Consider the following 19,671-nt stretch of genomic DNA (forward strand, 5'->3'; position numbering starts at 1 on the left):
TAATCTGTGTGGCCTCTGGATCCTCCTGTCCCAGACTTGGGCTCCACTCCTGCTCACAGTGCAGCTGCTCAGGGGGAAGATCCTCATCAGAGACTGTCAGCGGCTGGGGGTCTGAGGGAGGGAGAATGGATTTAAAAAATAAACCTAATGACATGATGAAAGCAATAAATATAAGTAGCAATAAGTAGAAAACAAAGACACATAAATATAAGTAGCAATAAGTAGAAAACAAAGACACGCCAAGTCTGGATTCAAACCAATGCCGCAATTGAAACACCTGCCACTCATGGCTTATGAGTCCACCCATCCCATGCACAAGATTGTCTTTGGATTCTTACTTTTGTAAAACCTACAGCATAGTAGTGAACCTGCAGAGTTGAAACAGGCCAGGCAAACCTGCTGTCTCCAGCATCTTTTTGTGGTCTGACAAAACGTGTAGAATGCAACATAGGTAGCAACAGACTTAGTTCTCGAGAATCCAAGGGGCTATGCTGGCAATGCAATTTGAGTCAGATGGGCAAATATTGATGAGCTTCACATGAATCAGTACTAGCTAAATGCAGTAATATCAAAGCAGTAGCAGCTAGCTAGCTAGTGCCCATAAGCTTTTTTAAATGTCCCAAACCTGTTTTTTGTAACCTTAGCAGCCTCCGTAGACGGTTGTTCTCCTCTTTCGTGCGGGAAACTTCTTCCTGGTACTCTACAATTGTCTTTTCAATTGTCCCAAATATCTCATCAGCAGCAGCTGTCAATCTTTCGTTGAGAAACAATCTCAGCAACTCTATTTTTGACATTTTGAGGAATGCTAGGCGAGTAGCTACCACAAGTAACGTAAACAAAGCAGTGAGGTTCTTACTTCCGGTCACCTTTTTCTTCTCACGATTTTCAAAATAAAAGTCCTGTCGAGCGCTCTGAAATGGGATAAACTGAAATAAGATTTGAAAATTGGATAATTAAATAGAAATTGGATTGAGTAATAATTGATGCATCCAGATTTTTTTTTAAGAGAAAGACAAAACTATAAAAAAAACTATATAACTATAAATGTTTATAATTATATAGGCTCTGTTATGTAAAATAGTTTGAGAAAACCTGTAAACTATTGACAATACTTAACAGGAGATTAAAGTGCACCAGAGTATAGATTGGTTAAATTGCCAAGTCACACACAAACACACAAAATACTAAATCCTTTGATACCTGCTTGGCAGTCACTGTGTCATAAAATATGATTATGTTTTCAGTTCAGTGTCGAGGTAAATATAGCAGGCAAAGACCCCTTCCACTGTTCGCCGCATGAATATCATGGGTTGCATGTTTCGTCATAATATTGTTTTGAACTTTCGTGTTGGACTGATGCCCGACAGCATTCTACTTTGTACGTCGTCAATGAGCGCTGATGAAGATTTAATCAAAAGTGCATTATGGTGGCTTGGAAATACAATGACATTCAAAAGGAGGCAAATAATTAGTAGGAAAACCTTTTGTCATCATTTTGATGTCGCCAGATTGACTTTAGATGCAACATAACGTCAACTAGGTAAGATTGAGGGGAGACCACCTGATTTGAGCTAGCTAACGTTAGCATTGCTAGCTATTTTTGACGAACTTTGCTAGCTAATGACAACAATGCCATCTGTCTAAAGTAAATTTCACGACATGATAATGCTGGCAAAGTTGTTTCCTAATACATATTTCACTACTTTAGCAATGTCATAGTATTTCCAGGCACTATAGTGTAATTTAAAGGAAACAGTAGTTAGTTATCACCACTTTAGGGCACCACTATGGCGCCGCCGGTAGAGGGCGGCTTGGAGAACGTTCATAACAATGGCATGACGCGACCGAGTGACGGAGGTGCAATCTATGAATAGACATTACATTTTACCATGCAAATATACAATGCGTTATTTAAGCAATAAGGCCCGAGGAAGTGTGGTATATGGCCAATATACCATGGCTAAGTGCTGTTCTTAGTCACGACGCAATGCGGAGTGCCTGGACACAGCCGTTAGCCGTGGTATATTGGCCATATATCACAAACCCCAGAGGTGCCTTATTGCTATTATAAACTGGTTATCGACTTACTTAGAGCAGTAAAAATACATGTTTTGTCATAATCGTGGTATATGGTCTGATATACCACGGCTGTCAGCCAATCAGCATTCAGGGCTTGAACCACCCAATTTATAAAGGGAATTATACAACGGGTGGGTCTAATCCTGAATGCTGATTGGTTAAAACCGCATTCCAGCCGGTGTCTATTCCACAAGTTACCACCGGCTAAATCTATGAAGTTAAAATGCCTATTTACTATTTACTTACTTTAGTTCCCAGTTGTCTTGAAAGCACCATAAATCCAGAGAATGCCAGACTTTGATGACAAAATCTGCCCACGAAGGACCGCCGCGCCACCTTCCTGTTCAAGTGAGCACAACAAGGTGAGTCCAAACATGTCTTGTATGCTGCTGCATAAATGATGTAATATGTATATTGTAAATGTAAATGTAATATGTATATTGTAGCTAAGAAAGTAATACTAAGTGTATGTTGTGTAGTAAGCTGTTAGTAGCCCATGTGCCTCACCCTTAAATGTAAATGTAAAATAACTTAGCCTACTGTTCTGACTTGGTGGTGCACATATAGGCTATAAATGTCATCATCAAATATTTTAAGAGCTTTCATTGTCTGCTTATATGCCCCCTTTATTTATCATACGGTTCTGACTTGGTGTACAGGGAGAATACTGTAAGAATGGCCCATGTTCTGAATTATGACGCTGTACATAAAAAAAATGCTGAACAAATAGTTATATTGACTACGTCCGTCCTAGCTCGCTCATTAATGTCTTAATCGAAATTACGGATTGCCTCTTATCCGCTCGTCGTTCTCTTATGCCATAGTTTGTAATAATAATATAATAATATGCCATTTAGCAGACGCTTTTATCCAAAGCGACTTACAGTCGTGCGTGCATACATTTTTGTGTATGGGTGGTCCCGGGGATCGAACCCACTACCTTGGCGTTACAAGCGCCGTGCTCTACCAGCTGAGCTACAGAGGACCACATGTCAATTGTCAGTAGAAACCACATTTGTTTAAGCAAGTCAGTCATATCAGCTATGTTTTTTTTTAAAGGCAGTAAATGAGGCTGAATGAACTGTTTCGCTGCCAGACAAGGCTCCACTGAAAGCCAGGTGTAGCAGTGGTAAGGTGTTAGGACTGCTGTTGTGACTCTGCTGTTGGGACAGCTTTATGTAGGCCCTAACAGTTTGTGGGCACCGTTTATCACCGTTATAGTGCAATTCATGTATTGTTTAGTGTTGTGTTGTGTAGTGGCTTTGCTGGCATGCATAAAACATTTTTTTTTTTTGAGTTTGCCCCACCAAGATTTACTTTGTCTCGGGCCTAACAAAACCTGTGCCAATATATCCTCTAAACACCGGCTTCTCGGGCATTATCACTTAATTATATAACGGGTGGGTCTAATCCTGAATGCTGATTGGTTTAAAGCGCATTCCAGACGGTGTCTATTCCACAAGTTACCACCGGCTAAATCTATGACGTTAAAATGTCTATTTACTCTGTTCCATCTGACTGCGCAATCCACTGTCTCATCAGCCCAACCTGGAAATGTATGAACTTGATCTCCACTATAAAAAGCATATAGACATTATGTCACATTTCTTTTAGACTAACATTTAGTTTTCTGCAGTTGAGATGGAGATTTGTATAAACCTTGCTGTCAGTCTCTCCGACATTTGCAACATTGTTTCAATATTCACATTTATTCTCCAGATGTCCCATAGTAATGAACGTGTCGGGATGAGACAGACAGGCAGGCAGCTTTCCTCAGCCAGTCGAAATCATGAATCAGCATCATTTTTATAGATATACAATACCGTTCAAAAGTTACTTAAAAATGTCCTTGTTTTCGAAAGAAAAGCAATTTTTTGTCCATTAAAATAACATCAAATTGATCAGAAATACAGTGTAGACATTGTTAATGTTGTAAATGGCTATTGAAGCTGGAATCGGCTGATTATTTATGGAATATCTACATAGGCGTACAGAGGCCCATTATCAGCAACCATCAGTCCTATGTTCCAATGGCACGTTGTGTTTGCTAATCCAAGTTTATCATTTTAAAAGGCTAATTGATCATTAGAAAACCCTTTAGCAATTATGTTAGCACAGCTGAAAACTGTTTTGCTGATTAAAGAAGCAAAAAAACGGGCCTTCTTGAGACTAGTTGAGTATCTGGAGCATCAGCAATTGTGGGTTCGATTACAGGATCAAAATGGCCAGAACCAAAATAACTTTCTTCTGAAACTTGTCAGTCTATTCTTGTTCTGAGAAATGGCTATTCCATGCGAGAAATTGCCAAGAAACTGAAGATCTCGTACAACGCTGTGTACTACTCCCTTCACAGAACAGTGCAAACTGGCTCTATCCAGAATAGAAAGAGGAGTGGGAGGCCCCGATGCACAACTGAGCAAGAGGACAAATACATTAGTGTCTAGTTTGAGAAACAGGCGCCTCCCAGGTCCTCAACTGGCAGCTTCATTAAATAGTACCCGCAAAACACCAGTCTCAATGTCAACAGCGAAGAGGCGACTCCGGGATGCTGACCTTCTAGGCAGAGTTGCAAAGAAAAAGCCATATCTCAGACTGCCCATCTTAATCTTTTATTTTTATTGGCCAGTCTGAGATATGGCTTTGTCTTTGCAACTCTGCCTAGAAGGTCAGAAGGCCATTTTGATCCTGTAATCGAACCCACAATTGCTGATGCTCCAGATACTCAACTAGTCTCAAGAAGGTCAGTTTTATTTCTTCTTTAATCAGCACAACAGTTTTCAGCTGTGCTAACATAATTGAAAAATGGTTTTCTAATGATCAATTAGCCTTTTGAAATGATAAACTTGGTGTGCCTCCCGAGTGGCGCAGTGGTCTAAGGCACTGCATCGCTAGTGCTAGCTGTGCCACTAGAGATCCTGGTTCGAATCCAGGCTCTGTCGTAGCCGGCCGCAACCGGGAGACCCATGGGGCGGCGCACAATTGGCCCAGCGTCGTCCAGGGTAGGGGAGGGAATGGCCGGCAGGGGATGTAGCTCAGTTGGTAGAGCATGGCGTTTGCAACGCCAGGGTTGTGGGTTCGATAAAATAATGTATGTGCTAACTGTAAGTCGCTCTGGATAAGAGCGTCTGCTAAATGACTAAAATGTAAATGTAAAATGATTAGCAAACACAACGTGCCATTGGAACACAGGACTGATGGTTGCTGATAATGGGCCTCTGTACGCCTATGTAGATATTCCATTAAAAATCTGCCATTTCCAGCTACAATAGCCATTTACAACATTAACAATGTCTACACTGTATTTCTGATCAATTTGATGTTCTTTTAATGGACAGATTGCTTTAATGGAGAATTGCTTTTCTTTCAAAAACAAGGACATTTCTAAGTGACCCCAAACTTTTGAACGGTAGGGTATACAAAGAACTATCAATAGAAAACAGTTTGCTGTCTTTGCTGTTGTTGGCTATTTCCTCTGAACAACAGTGTCCTGACGAGAGAGCACATTTTCTATGCCAGGCGAAATCGTGCATCATTGTTATGGATGTATCCAAATAAACGTCACTACAAAACAGCTTAAACAAACTAAAATGCAGCTACTTTGCTGTTATTCTGGCTGCACTTTTTGACGTGACTGTAAGTTAGCCGTGGCTGGTTAGCTAGCAAGCAAGGGATAAGAACGTTGCCAGCCAGTTTAGAATGAACGACTGGGTCGCGTCCATAGATACAGAACAAAAAGACTGAACGACTGGGCAACCGAACCGATAGAATTAATGAACAGCCGGCTTGGGTAGCAACCCTCTTGTGGATGGATGAAATAGTATGAATAAATTAATCTAAATAATGTTTTTAATGAAAAGATGTAAGTCATTATTTGAATATGTTGGTAACCCATTGTTTAAAAGTGATAATGCTCTCGAAGCCGGTGTTTGAACGATATATTGACTTTGTCTCTGGCCTAACAACACCCGTGCCAATATATCCTCCAAACACTGGCTTCTCTGGCATTATCACTTAAATAATGCACACTCTAGAATGTCCTTCAAGCCGATCAGAAACGAGTATTCAACAATGCGATGGTTTAATTAACCAATAAGGCCCGATGGGATGTGGTATATGGCCAATAGTCCGGCACAGTGGACACATCGTAAAACCTAGCGGTTACCCGGTAATGGTTCCAATCGTTTTTTCACAATTTTAGAACTACTTCATATAAGATCTGTGTTTCGTATAGGCTTATCCTGGCGTGATGTTTTGATAACAGTGTAATTCTCTCTCGGACAAGGTGAGTTTTATCAATATATTCTCCTCAATTTACTCCAAAGAAATCTAAATGGCTCAGCAAGACTACAAATTCCTGCTGGAAGCTCCTGCATATCATCTCTAGCCGACACTGTCAGCTACCGTTCACCAGTGCGATCAGAGACCTTCTGTGTCCAATCCATGAACTTCTTATGTCCCCTTTCTCTGTCTTAGCTAGCCACTGACTACACTTTAGCTAGCTAGTTAGCAGAGCAGTAGATCAAAAAAAGTATCAGCCTAGATAATTGTTTGTACAGTATGTCGACTTCAGTGTCTATTTCAGACCACAGTAGTGGTGGAGGTCAAGTGTCCCTATGGTGCAAGGGACTTACCATTGAAGAGGCAGTGAAGTCGAAGGATTTCTATATCAAGGAGGGAGGGTCTTACAGCCTCAATGAAGACCATCCTTCCTGGCACCAGGTCCAAGGTCAGCTCCACATCACTGGAAGGGACACCTGCTTCTTCATTGTGTGGACCATCAAAGCTTCCATCCCCATCCAGTGTGACGACTCCTGACAGACTCATATTGCTCCACCTGTCAGTACCTGTTTTCAGGAAAACCAATGGTCCAAAAATATTCTACATAGTTCATACACACACACTAGGCTCCCCAAATAGGTTATATTACATTCAAGTTTTGGTCAAAGCAGCCAGCTAAAGTAATTACATTTACGTCATTTGTAAGTAATGTAGTTAACTCTATCATGGGCACAGTGGGAATTTATATTTGTGATGTTTAAATGATGTCTTACCCTCAGAGTGAGAGAGTACATCACTTCCAGCAGATGTCCTTGCTTAGGGTGGCGTTGATCATGCACTGCTTCTCGTGGGGTGAGCCTGATGTTCTGCTTCATGTCTAAAACATGTGGAAAAGGGGACACAAAGTCAAAATGTTGATGCATCTACAAATGCAATGTTTTACACAATATTGTATCATATTTGAGGCTCAATGTGCTGTAGTCTCCACAACTGGACGCTCGCAGTCGGATCACACTGCCGCAGGATGTCCATACACTGGATGGTCTGAAGGATGCACTCCTGTTGCATAGAAATGTGGACTGAGGCGTTTAGCCTACTTTTAAATTGTTTTGAATTTACAATCCATCTTGCAGAATATGCAGACATGCACTTTCTATAGGCAGCATGCGTGTTTAGTTTGAAAAAGTCACTGCAAAATATGAAAACATTCTGCCCACACCTCTACAGAAATGTGTTAAAAATTGCCATTGCTCTTTTTTTTAGAAACCGCCATGGCTTAATTCCAAAGATCCTGGATTGCTGATGATATGTATTAGCCAATGAGAGGCTTTGAAGCCACCGGTCGGCCATATTGGCACTCCCCAGAAGAAGCTGTCCTTTTTAATTTAATGTTTCAAGGACAAAATGACATGTATTCAAGTATTTTTGGTTGTAGTGGGGACAGTAATATTTTCAAAACATTATACTTCAAGGATTAAAAAAAAGATATATATATTATGTTTAGCTCACAATATAATGTAAATGTATGCATTAAGGTGTATTCAATAGAATAAACGTGGCAAAAAAATAAATGGAGGGAGGTACGGGGCTTCAAAACAGCACCCATTGGGACTCGTCTAGTGTATATCTAAATCATTGGTTATTGTCGCCATAAAATGGGAATGAAGTACGTTTTCGAGGCGGCGTTAAAATGCTCGTTCACGAGTACACAATATTATGTTAGGTGTGAATTAGAACTGGGATGGTGTGCAAAAAAAAGTTGTATTTGTGCAGACTTATCAGAAATGGCGCAAGCTTAAATGTTTAGCGAAATGTACGCAACGGTTATAAATGGGGACCCTTGAAATGTGTTTATGTGCCTTTGTTTGCAGGTGTTTGATGCCATTCAATTTGCTCTGCACCATCCATTATTGAGCCTCTCAGCAGCCTCCTGTGCTGTTCTGTCTATATGGTAATCTCTAATCAAAGCATCAATTGAGTATTTATTAAGTAGTCATTCGTTCCTCTGCTGCCAGATTTGGACATGGTAGGGTTGTCATAAAAGGAGTTCAGTATTGTGTAGGGAACGCTGAAGAAGGCTGTGTTAAGATTCTTTCTGAGACATTGCTTTTTTCCTTACCCTGTGACTTTACCTTGACCTAATTTGACAGCTTCAGAGTTTAAGGTGAGGAGAGGGGGGAAAGCCACAAGGGAAACGCAAGATGAGGATGGTTGACCTTTGTAAACATCTCACTTCCTAAGAATGCTGCAGATAGAAATAATCAATTTTGTTTGAGAATATTGGTGATTGTGCATCATCTAGTGGACATGATGTGAATTGCACCATTATCTACAGTACATGACCTCTCAGGAATTTGGCATCATGTTAGCAAAGTACCACCACAAGATACTGTAGTCTGAGTGGCTTTATGCATGCGTAGGAATGTAGCATCTTAGCATTCAGGATCATGCTGTGAAAGATTGTGTGGTGTGTCCTGATGGACATGATAATAAATCAATAAAAACAAGACAATTAGTCTCTAAACCTTTTATTACAACATTTCCTAGGCGTTCTCCCCCTTCTAACCGTCGGCCATGACAAAACATGATTGACATGTAATGGACACCTCCCTCTTGACTGAGTAGCCAATGAGAGAGCGGATAATGCGTTCTACAGGAAGGGATAAGCCACAGAACATAATTACACAAAGAGTCAGCTATATTACAAAGACAAGTGAATCTGATTGACTTTGCTAGTTTTGACACTGTATACATAAAAGCTTGTAAACTTTCAAGTAAAGGCATGGGTTGTTGTTCTACCCAGGATGGTGTGGTCAAGCGCAGCCCCTTTAAAACAGTAGTGTGGAGGCTAGTACAAAATACACACCATCTCAGTGGAACTAACGCCTTTCACTGTGGTATAGTATGCGTGTCAATCTGTCCCTTTTTCTTTGAAACATTAAACCAAAAAGGGAAACAGAGGTAAAGACTTCATCACACAAATACTTTGAATAAAAAAGGGAAGGGGGTTTGGTTTGGGGGTTCTAAGTGCCGAGTTGAGGATGATGGTTCAGGTTTCGTCTGAATGGAGTTAGCCTCATTGACATGGTCTGACCACTTCAGGGTTTTCATTGCTTGGCGTTGATGATGTCAACAAACTCTGGCTTGAGTGCAGCGCCGCCAACCAGGAAACCATCCACATCCTTCATGCCTCCCAGCTCCTTGCAGGTGCCACCTGTCACGGAACCTGAGGAGAGAGAACAGAGGGATTTGAGTGAGGAATGGAGTGATGAGAGCGGGACAGAGTAGTGGAGAGAAAAGGGAGTCCACTGTATGCTACTACCACTGCATGCCCCTGACTTGAATTCGATTAGCTATGCAACGACAAAACCCATTATTCCCCACTCTGGTGGTCCTGGCGTTAACAGCTTAAGTGTGTTTAAACGTGAAGCAGATGCGTTTGGTCTCACCTCCATAGATTATCCTGACAGAGTTGGCTACTGCCTCAGACACATTGGCCTTTACCCACTGCCTCAGTTTGTCATGAACTTCCTGGGCCTGAGAGAGAAAGATAAGAGAGAGATTCAAATAAAACCATGAATATGGGTTCCAAAGTCCAGTAAGTTCCGACTTTAGTCTTCAATTTAGTGATGAATCTCAAATGGACAACACATTCTGCTCAAGTCTAGACTGAATAAATACAGTATAAAAGAGATTCAGGCTTTTAGTTTCATGTCCCCATCAGTCCCAGGTTCTTTCCATTGAGGTCATACAATTGTATTGGATAGAAGATCCACTTACCTGGGCGGGGGATGCGGTCTTGCCGGTGCCGATGGCCCACACGGGCTCGTAGGCCAGAACAACCTTGGACCAGTCCTTAATGTTGTCTGCAAACAGAATTGACATAATGAATACAGTACTGCATTCATATTAATTGAATGGAGAACTCAAAATGGACACCGTGCCATCATGGACACGCTGGTTATAACCAAGTTGTTACCGAAAAGGAAAACAAATTAATTACACTGAAAGTCCCAATCACGTCTGTGGCGGGCACACCATCCCTGTGCCAATAGGATGTATCCACGCAGCAGTAGTATTACTACATTCAACAATGTTAGAATTGCTACAATGTAATACACTAAATTACTGTACATCCAGTAATTGTGAATTCATTGTTTGCTTTCCAGATACAGAGGCCTTTGCAGTTTATACGATTGGTATATGATATTGACATGGTACTTGACATGTTTAACTCTTCTCCGTGCATTGTAAAAATCAGGGCCCATTTTCAAAGCACATTTATGATATAAAAGGCCAAACTGATCCTATATCAGCGCTCTGAAACACTGATTACAGGCTCTGATAGTATGTGTACGCCTGAGCAGAATCTGTGGTTCTGTGTAACACACTCATTATGAAGCAGTGATTTCAGTGACGGTTACAATACCTGCGAAGTGCTTGGTCTGTGCGTTGATGACCTTCTCTGTGATGCCAGCCTCCCTCTCATCCAGCTTCTCACCAATACAGGCAATGACACCCAGGCCATTCTCCAGGGCGTGGGCGCACTTCTGACCAATAAGCTGTCAGGACACACAAACAGTTATCCAATCAGATGACAGGTTGATCATTTGTTGTAATATTTTTCACATTTCCTCTACTTGATGAACACCTTGAGGGTTTATCAAATAAAATGGAGATTAAAATGATGATGCATAGATTTGTCATTGCTCCTCAAATTCGGTCATTTGTAAGGTCAATTCACTGTTGAAAGAGACATAATCCAATACTGTGTCATGGCCCTGTTCTTGTGATAGTCTGCTGCCGTCTCCAAAGACTCTACCCGAGACTACACATTCATAAACACCAGCACTCGACCAAATAAGCCATTTACCTCATCAGTCTCTCCAAAGACCCATCGCCTCTCAGAGTGGCCCAGGATCACCCAGTGCACGCCAACGTCCTTGATCATCGCAGGGCTGAGAGGAGGAGAGAAAGGGAGGGGGAATGGGGCATAAAGGAAGTGAGAGAAAGTAATATACAGAAGGGAAAAAGAAAGAGAGAAAAGTGAGAGAAAGAAGAGCGATAAGCACACAAAGTACAGTCGGCCTACAGTGTTTGGTTCAGTAAAGCAGTAGAGTCCTGAAGACACTAGCATGCGCAGTTAAAGGGCATGTCCGTTACCTGATCTCCCCGGTGAAGGCTCCCCCCTTGACCTTGTAGCAGTTCTGAGCGGCCACTCCGATCTTAGGGTCCAGCTTGGCCCTGGCGAACTCCAGGTAGATTGATGGGGCACCGCAGACCACCTCTGCAAGCACAGAGAGAGAACCAACACGGTCATGCACTGACCACTATTCTCAGGGTTTGAATAACAGACTGACACACACCGGACCAGATAATATTCTTAGAGGTGAATACTAAATTCTACGTAACTTTCACTTAGTCATGCATTGATGTCAATGGGTGAGTTTAAGTGAATTTCGGATTTGCCCCTTGATGTTTACATGGATGTCCATGTTACAGTAATATTTTCAGAAAAACTGAAATAGGAAGGGTAAACAGTGATTGTTGGTGACATCTAGTATCAGTGAAAAACTCTAGACCACCTTTAGTCCACACACAGAGATGCGTACAAAGCTCTCCCTCGCCCTCCATTTGGCAAATCTGACCATAATTCTATCCTCCTGATTCCTGCTTACAAGCAAAAACTAAAGCAGGAAGCACCAGTGACTCGGTCAGTAAAAAAAGTGGTCAGATGATGCAGATGCTAGCACAGACTGGAATATGTTCCTAAATTCTTCCGATGGCATTAAGCAGTACACCACATTTACATTTACATCATTTAGCAGACGCTCTTATCAAGAGCGACTTACAAATTTGTGCATTCAACATATGATAGCCAGTGGGACAACCACTTTTTTTTCCTTTTTTTATTTTTAATGGGGGGTGGGGGTAGAAGGATTACTTTTATACTATTCCAGGTATTCCTTAGAGGTAGGGTTTCAAGTGTCTCCGGAAGGTGGTCAGTGACTCCGCTGTCACATCAGTCACTGGCTTCATCAATAAGTGCATCGATGACGTCGTCCCCACAGTGACTGTATGTATATACCCACCCCAACCAGAATCCATGGATTACAGGCAACATCCGCACTGAGCTAAAGGGTAGAGCTGCCGCGTTCAAGGAGCGGGACTCTAACCCGGAAGCTTATAAGAAATCCCATTATGCCCATCAAACAGGCAAAGCATCAATACAAGACTAAGATCGAAATCGTACTACACCGGCTCCGACGCTCGTCGGATGTGGCAGGGCTTGCAAACTATTACAGACTACAAAAGGGAAGCACAGCCGTGAGCTGCCCAGTGACTCGAGCCTACCAGACAAGCTAAATTACTTCTATGCTCACGTCGAGGCAAGTAACACTGTTACAGCATCAGCTGTTCCGGATGACTGTGTGATCACGCTCTCCGTAGCCGATGTGAGTAACGCCTATAAAACAGGTCAACGTTCACAAGGCCAGACGGATTACCAGGACGTGTACTCCGAGCATGCGCTGACCAACTGGCAAGGGTCTTCACTGACATTTTCAACCTCTCCTTGTCTGAGTTTGTAATACCAACATGTTGTTTCAAGCAGACCACTATAGTCCCTGTGCCCAAGAACACTAAGGTAACCTGCCTAAATGACTACCGACCTGTAGCACTCACGTCTGTAGCCATGAAGTGCTTTGAAAGGCTGGTCATGGCTCACATCAACAGCATTATCCCAGAAACCCACTTCAATTTGCATACCGCCCCAACAGATGATGCAATCTCTATTGCGCTCCACACTGCCCTTTCCCACCTGGACAAAAGGAACACCTATGTGAGAATGCTATTAATTGACTACAGCTCAGCGTTCAACACCATAGTGCCCTCAAAGCTCATCACTAAGCTAAGGACCCTGGGACTAAACACCTCCCTCTGCAACTGGATCCTGGACTTCTTGATGGGCTGCCCCCAGGTGGTAAGGGTAGGTAACAACACATTCGTCACACTGATCCTCAACACGGGGGCCCCTCAGGGGTGCGTGCTCAGTCCCCTCCTGTACTCCCTGTTCACTCATGACTGCATGGCCAGGCACGACTCCAACACCATCATTAAGTTTGCCCATGACACAACAGTGGTAGGCCTGATCACCGGCAAGACAGCCTATAGGGAGGAGGTCAGAGACCTGGCCGTGTGGTGCCAGGACAACCTCTCCCTCAACGTGATCAAGACAAAAGGAGATGATTGTGGACTACAGGAAAAAGATGAGGACCGAGCACGCCCCCATTCTCATCGACGGGGTTGTAGCGGAGCAGGTTGAGAGCTTCAAGTTCCCCAGTGATGTACTGGGCCGTACGCACTGCCCTCTGTAGTGCCTTGCGGTCGGAGGCCGAGCAGTTGCCATACAAGGCAGTGATGCAACCAGTCAGGATGCTCTCGATGGTGCAGCTGTAGAACCTTTTGAGGATCTGTGGACCCATGCCAAATCTTTTCAGTCTCCTTAGGGGGAATACATTTTGTCATGCCCTCTTCACGACTGTCTTGGTGTGCTTGGACCATGTTAGTTTATTGGTGATGTGGACACTAAGGAACTTGAAGCTCTCAACCTGCTCCACTACAGCCCCATTGATGAGAATGGGGGCGTGCTCGGGCCTCTTCTTTTTCCTGTAGTCCACAATCATCTCCTTTATCTTCATCACATTGAGGGAGAGGTTGTTGTCCTAATCAAATGGCTACCCAGACTATTTGCATTATTATCTATGCATAGGCACTTTAATAACTCTACCTACATGTACATATTACCTCAATTACCTTGACTAACCAGTGCCCCCGCACATTGACTCTGTACCGGTACCCCCTGTATATAGCCTCGCTATTGTTATTTTACTGCTGCTCTTTAACCATGTTACTTTTATTCATTTTTTTGTTATTCTTTTTTAAAGCTGCATTGTTGGTTAAGGGCTTGTCAGTAAGCATTTGACTGTAAGGTCCACACCTGTTGTTTTCGGCGCATGTGACATAAAATTTGATTTGAAAAGGCTTTCCTTTGAGTGGTGACAACAGCTGTCTGGATAACTCCAGGTAGTGCATCACTCTACTATCCACTTAAGTGTATCAAACAACAAGACCTACCAATCAAAATGATTAGGCCTATTTGATCCACAGTGTTGGTTATACAGTCCAATACCAGAGTCTGCAGCATTAGTACACACTGTACAAGTGGGATATCCCCAGTGTTGTGAGGTACAGTAGGCCAGACACTGACATTAGCAATGTAACTGTATCTTGGGGTTAAGTGTGTCTATATTAAAACTTCTACAGTCACTATTCCCGCTGCAAAGGTCATTTATCCCTGCCCAGAGTCAGTCCCCGCTGCAAAAAGGTCCTAGTTCAACCTCCAAAAGGTCACTAGAACTCAGCTCACAAAGGTCGCTCACATGGTGAATTTAAAATAACCTCTCCAGGTTCATAAAACGGCCCGGGGAAGAAATGGCTGAACTTTGACTTTACATTTCTAGAAAGAGAAACATGGGGAAAGCCTACTCGAGTTTCAGCCTTCTGTTGGCACATGCAGCGTCCTGTTTCATGCGTCAGTCAGTGTGTACTGTGTAGACAAGTGAGAGGAGTTCTAAGGGGTGGCTCTTTCTGTGGGGTAAAGTCCGAGGCTGTACACTGAAAATGTAGGCTACTATACTGACAGAACGTGTCCTTTTTGCGCACTCCGTGGAACAGCAAATATAACACACATTTGTGTATTCTACAAAAACGACAAAAAAGTCTGACTAAGTACCTGTAGCCTGTTCTTGAACCTGTGTGGTCAAATACAAATATGTAGTCAGGGCAGATTGCATTTACGCGACTGTGGCAGCTTGGAAATGCACAATAGAGAATGGCGGAAACACCAACATTTCCATAGCGGAGTGGAGAACAAACAGAAATGTCGCCCCTCGCTTGCGCCTGACAAACCGTAGTGGCTACGTGCTGTTCGAAACGTCTGACCACGGTCATAGAAAATCCACTTAGCAAGTAATGTTCTTCTATCCTAGTTCAGTTTAAAATACTGGTTGAAATCCCCTGAACCACAATGGATTTATCCGGTTACAAGGAGTATAGGGGGCTTCAGTACCAAAATAGGCATTGGTGATTTCGTGTCACCATCGCATCATAATTACGTCAAAATTGGTGCTGTCAAGGTATCCTATAATTTAAAACCATTGTGGAAGTGCCAATGAAAAGGGACCTACCGGAGTACAGCTCAGTTTGCCACCCATTGATTCGTGCACTGATACCAGAAAAATGACCTTCCCTATTCTTTGTGTCATGCTTTTTCCTTATTTTGATGGAGAGATGAAAGTGACATTTCACAATGTAAGTGTGCAGTGTGATTGCCATTTCAACTGGATAGGTTACACAATTTCAAAGATCAACTATCACTCTCAGCCTACTAAACGAGTCAGACATTGTGGTCCTCTGTAGCTCAGCTGGTAGAGCACGGCGCTTGTAACGCCAAGGTAGTGGGTTCGATCCCCGGGACCACCCATACACAAAAGATGTATGCACGCATGACTGTAAGTCGCTTTGGATAAAAGCGTCTGCTAAATGGCATATTATTATTATTATTATTACATTAAAGCACAGAAGCCAAACAGAACCACGCACCGGTGTTGGGGTCGAGCTTGGCGGAGTTCAGGGTTTTGATGAGTTCGCCAAGGCTGGCCTTGTCGCCATTCATCTTCCAGTTACCACCAACGAAGAATTTTCTTGACATATTTGCAGTTTGGGGTTGTTTCTCGGTCTTAAAACGGAGCTGAACGCTTACTGGGAGGACCTACTTCGGGGAGAAGATCACCACTCATGTGCAACTCACTGTATTTATTGTCATGGGCCACGTAACCCCACCTCTCAGTTTGTTCTATTGGTTTACAGAGACACGCCCGGAAAACCGTTTCCTTATGTACAATGGGAAATGGTAGCGTTTTGTTTCAGTAGAATAAAGAGTCTAGGCTACAATTTCACAAAAAGTGATGTTCTTTGTTTTTCAAGCGTGAAAATAACATTTATGTTTCAGTATATGGGGATGAAATACATTGAAAACATGTCGAACTTTTCCACATAGCACCAACTGAAAATGGCGTGTTATGTCAAATAAAATGGCTATTCCGATTAGACGGCGATCGGGGCATGCTAAATCGAACAAACCCATTCTCACGCAAGAAAGCTGAGAGAATTCAGCGCGTTGATTGGCTAGCATTCAAGCTTGTATTTTGCATACCCAGAATGCATTTCGCGTTATATTTCACAAAATATGTCCTTAAAATTATGTTTTAAAACAACAAAACAAGCCATATTGTGTAACATTACAACATAGTTGCCACATAATATTTGAATCATTCTGAAACATATTTTTTTACGCCTGATAGGAGCCAACTCTGACACAAACACTGACTGTAAACCTATAAGAACGCTTGTGACCTTCTGAAGGTTATGGAAAACTTGCACTTTTAGTATTTGTCAAGTAGGCTTCTTCAATCGAAGAAGCCCCCAGTATATGTTGGAAATAGATGATATATTTGACTGTCCTGTAACAGATTGAAGGAGAGTGTGGATTTACGCAATGCGGCCGGAGGGTGTGGTATATTGGCCATTCACTACAAACCCCCGAGGTACCTTATTGCTATATAAAAAAAGAGCAAATAATTAAAGTGCAGCAGTAAAATAAAATAACATTGTACCACAGCTTTCAGCCAATCAGCATTCAAGGCTTGAACCACCCGGTTTATAATTGGGAATTATACATTATAAACTGGGTGGTTCGAGCCCTGAATGCTGATTGGCTGACAGCCGTGGTATATCAGACCGTATACCACAGGTATGACAAAACATTTATTTTTACTGCTCTAATTACGTTGGTAACCAGTTTATAATAGCAATAAGGCACCTCGGGGGCTTGTGGTATATGTCTAATATACCACGGCTAAGGGCTGTATCTAGGCATTCAGCGTTGCGTCGTGCTTAATAACAGCCCTTTGCCATGGTATATTGGCCATATACCACACCCCCTTGTGCGTTATTGCTTAATTAACCACTCACTCACTGTATGTTATGAAATCAAAGGGTAGTAATCCTGATGTAGAATTGAACACTCAGTGATGTCAACCCAACACTTTAGCTATTAGTTACGCCAAGAGATCTGAACCCCTTGATGAGATCACTCTGTATTTGTGCTGTTGTCTGTGCCCATTAATGTTTGTACCATGTTTTGTGCTGCTACCATGTTGTGCTGCTGCCATGTTGTGTTGCTACCATGTTGTTGTCATGTTGTGTTGCTACCATGCTATGTTGTGGTCCTTTGTAGCTCAGCTGGTAGAGCACGGCACTTGTAACGCCAAGGTAGTGGGTTCGATCCCCGGGACCACCCATACACAAAAATGTATGCACGCATGACTGTAAGTCGCTTTGGATAAAAGTGTCTGCTAAATGGCATATTATTATTATATTATTATGTTGTTGTCTTAGGTCTCTCTTTATGTAGTGTTGTGGTGTCTCTCTTGTGGTGATGTGTGTTTTGTGCTATATTTTTATTATATTTTTTATTTTAATCACCCGTCTCCGCAGGAGGCCTTTTGCCTTTTGGTAGGCCGTCATTGTAAATAAGAATTGGTTCTTAACTGACTTGCCTAGTTAAATAAAGGCTCAGTTCACCCCCTTTCTTTGGAGTGAGCATCCTTGCTCTTCACTCCAGTATATTCCTCACACCGGCACCCTTGGGATGTGCTCTCGATGGCCGCAACTGGGGGCAATCCCACATCTGACACCACTGTAGCAAGATTGTAGTCCAGACCGGGGCTTGAACCAACTGTCAACCCAACATCTGACCTCTTGACGAGGTGGCTAGGTATTGGGTAAAGGTCTGTCACTGTATGATAGAAACAACAATACAATAGGCCTACTTTCATTTTGTAAATTTACAGATGCTGAGAAATTGATAGAAGTGTCAGAACAAAAACAAACATTGACATGGAAAACTGACTTAACATGCTGCTGACTAAACCAGTAGATAATCTCTATCCTCCCTTTCATTTTTTGTACATGTGCATAAATCCCACTGTAGACAATATACACCCCACCATGTTGCTTTCACCTGTCCTGTCATTTCAGATCATCAGTGCAGAAGATGAGAGGGGATGACAGGTAGAGCAGCCGAATCAGATTATTAAACGGTGGCACTCTGTACTTGATTGATCTCGATCAGTTTACCTTCCCCAAATTCTAGGGAACCTTGTCCTTGTGCTTCGCCATTTTTCAGGGCCCAAGCACGCCTGTCCGTGCTTTCGATGGCCCTTACAGGTCATCCCTATCCGACTTCTGACACAACTGTGGTGTTAATCTATAATTATGATACCCACTAATTCTCGAAGAATAGCACTTATAAATGCCTCAATGTACAGCTTCGAAGTCAAGTTAAAAATGTCATGTTGTTGACCTCATGTCATGGACTGTCAGTACCATACATTGCTTCAACTATGAATTTAAGTGTCCAACCCCATCCCTCAGTTTAGGCCTATATAGACAACCAAGTGGTGGGAAAACGTTTAGTTGTTTTTCGAATTAAGGAGGGGAACTTTAACCATTGGGGAAAACATGTTATTAGGCAAACATGTCATTCCTCAATCATGCCACACGGGGGGGACTTTTACACCACTGTTGAGCAGCACTGACAACAGAATGCAATATGATATTAGGCAGTGGATGGAGGCAAAGATTTGCTTCTGTATTGATGGAGGTGTGTAGATCCAACCTGATGTGTTTTTGCTCACAAAAAAAGTTAGAGGTTTTTCTTAACAATTTCAGATCAAAATGCACTATATCACAACACCAGTACATATGATTTTACTTGAATAAGAGAGGTTGCAGTAGATTGAACAGATGTTGCTAAATTTGGGGGCAAAATAGATTGAAGGTCGATGTGGTGAGAAAGGCGAAGAATGAAGATTAAAGAAAGAGGAGGGGAAAGGGGTGGAGAGCGCTAAATCGACAAGGGCAGATAAAGGAGAGAGTGGCACGCTCACGAAGGTACACATCTACAGAATCACCACTAGGAGCCACTTCCGCCCACACGAAAGATGGCGGCTCCCTTGATGGAGAAATTGTCGGAATCTTTAGGTTCCCCAGAACCTGCCGTTCGACTGATTCTGTCCGTTTTAGTCGGTGAGTTCAATTTAGTCATCTCTGACCGCGTTCAGTAGACGCTCTGACATAACCATGTGTCAATGTAATATTGATGTACACCTTTAAAACAGTGTTGCTACA

General features: G+C 42.5%; 2 protein-coding genes across 4 annotated transcripts in view; one reads left to right on the forward strand and one right to left on the reverse strand.

Moving 5' to 3' along the window:
• The first annotated feature begins 1,350 nt into the window (after positions 1 to 1,350).
• Positions 1,351 to 19,671, forward strand: part of LOC311120916 (lysophospholipid acyltransferase 5-like) — a 30,854-nt gene continuing 12,533 nt past the window's right edge. The window contains exons 1-2 of one of the 3 annotated variants that reach the window (XM_084157907.1): positions 1,351 to 1,540; positions 2,331 to 2,441. Coding sequence is in view for 1 of the 3 variants with exons in the window: in XM_084157906.1 (XP_084014032.1) it covers positions 19,485 to 19,569 (85 nt within the window). In the remaining 2 variants the exon portion in view is untranslated. Of the gene's footprint in view, positions 1,858 to 2,330; positions 2,442 to 19,460; positions 19,570 to 19,671 lie in introns of those variants that run through there. The other 2 variants (XM_084157908.1, XM_084157906.1) reach the window with 2 other exon arrangements.
• On the reverse strand, positions 8,870 to 16,248 carry LOC311120952 (triosephosphate isomerase B-like). The gene is made up of 7 exons (XM_084157910.1): positions 16,021 to 16,248; positions 11,521 to 11,644; positions 11,231 to 11,315; positions 10,787 to 10,919; positions 10,138 to 10,223; positions 9,807 to 9,894; positions 8,870 to 9,583 (listed from the first exon to the last, which is right to left on the reverse strand). Exons 1-7 carry the CDS (start codon positions 16,127 to 16,129, stop codon positions 9,465 to 9,467), a joined length of 744 nt encoding a protein of 247 aa, XP_084014036.1. The 5' UTR covers positions 16,130 to 16,248; the 3' UTR covers positions 8,870 to 9,464.

This window comes from Coregonus lavaretus, assembly GCF_964263955.1.
Source record: "Coregonus lavaretus genome assembly, chromosome: 3".
Taxonomy (NCBI): Eukaryota; Metazoa; Chordata; class Actinopteri; order Salmoniformes; family Salmonidae; genus Coregonus; species Coregonus lavaretus.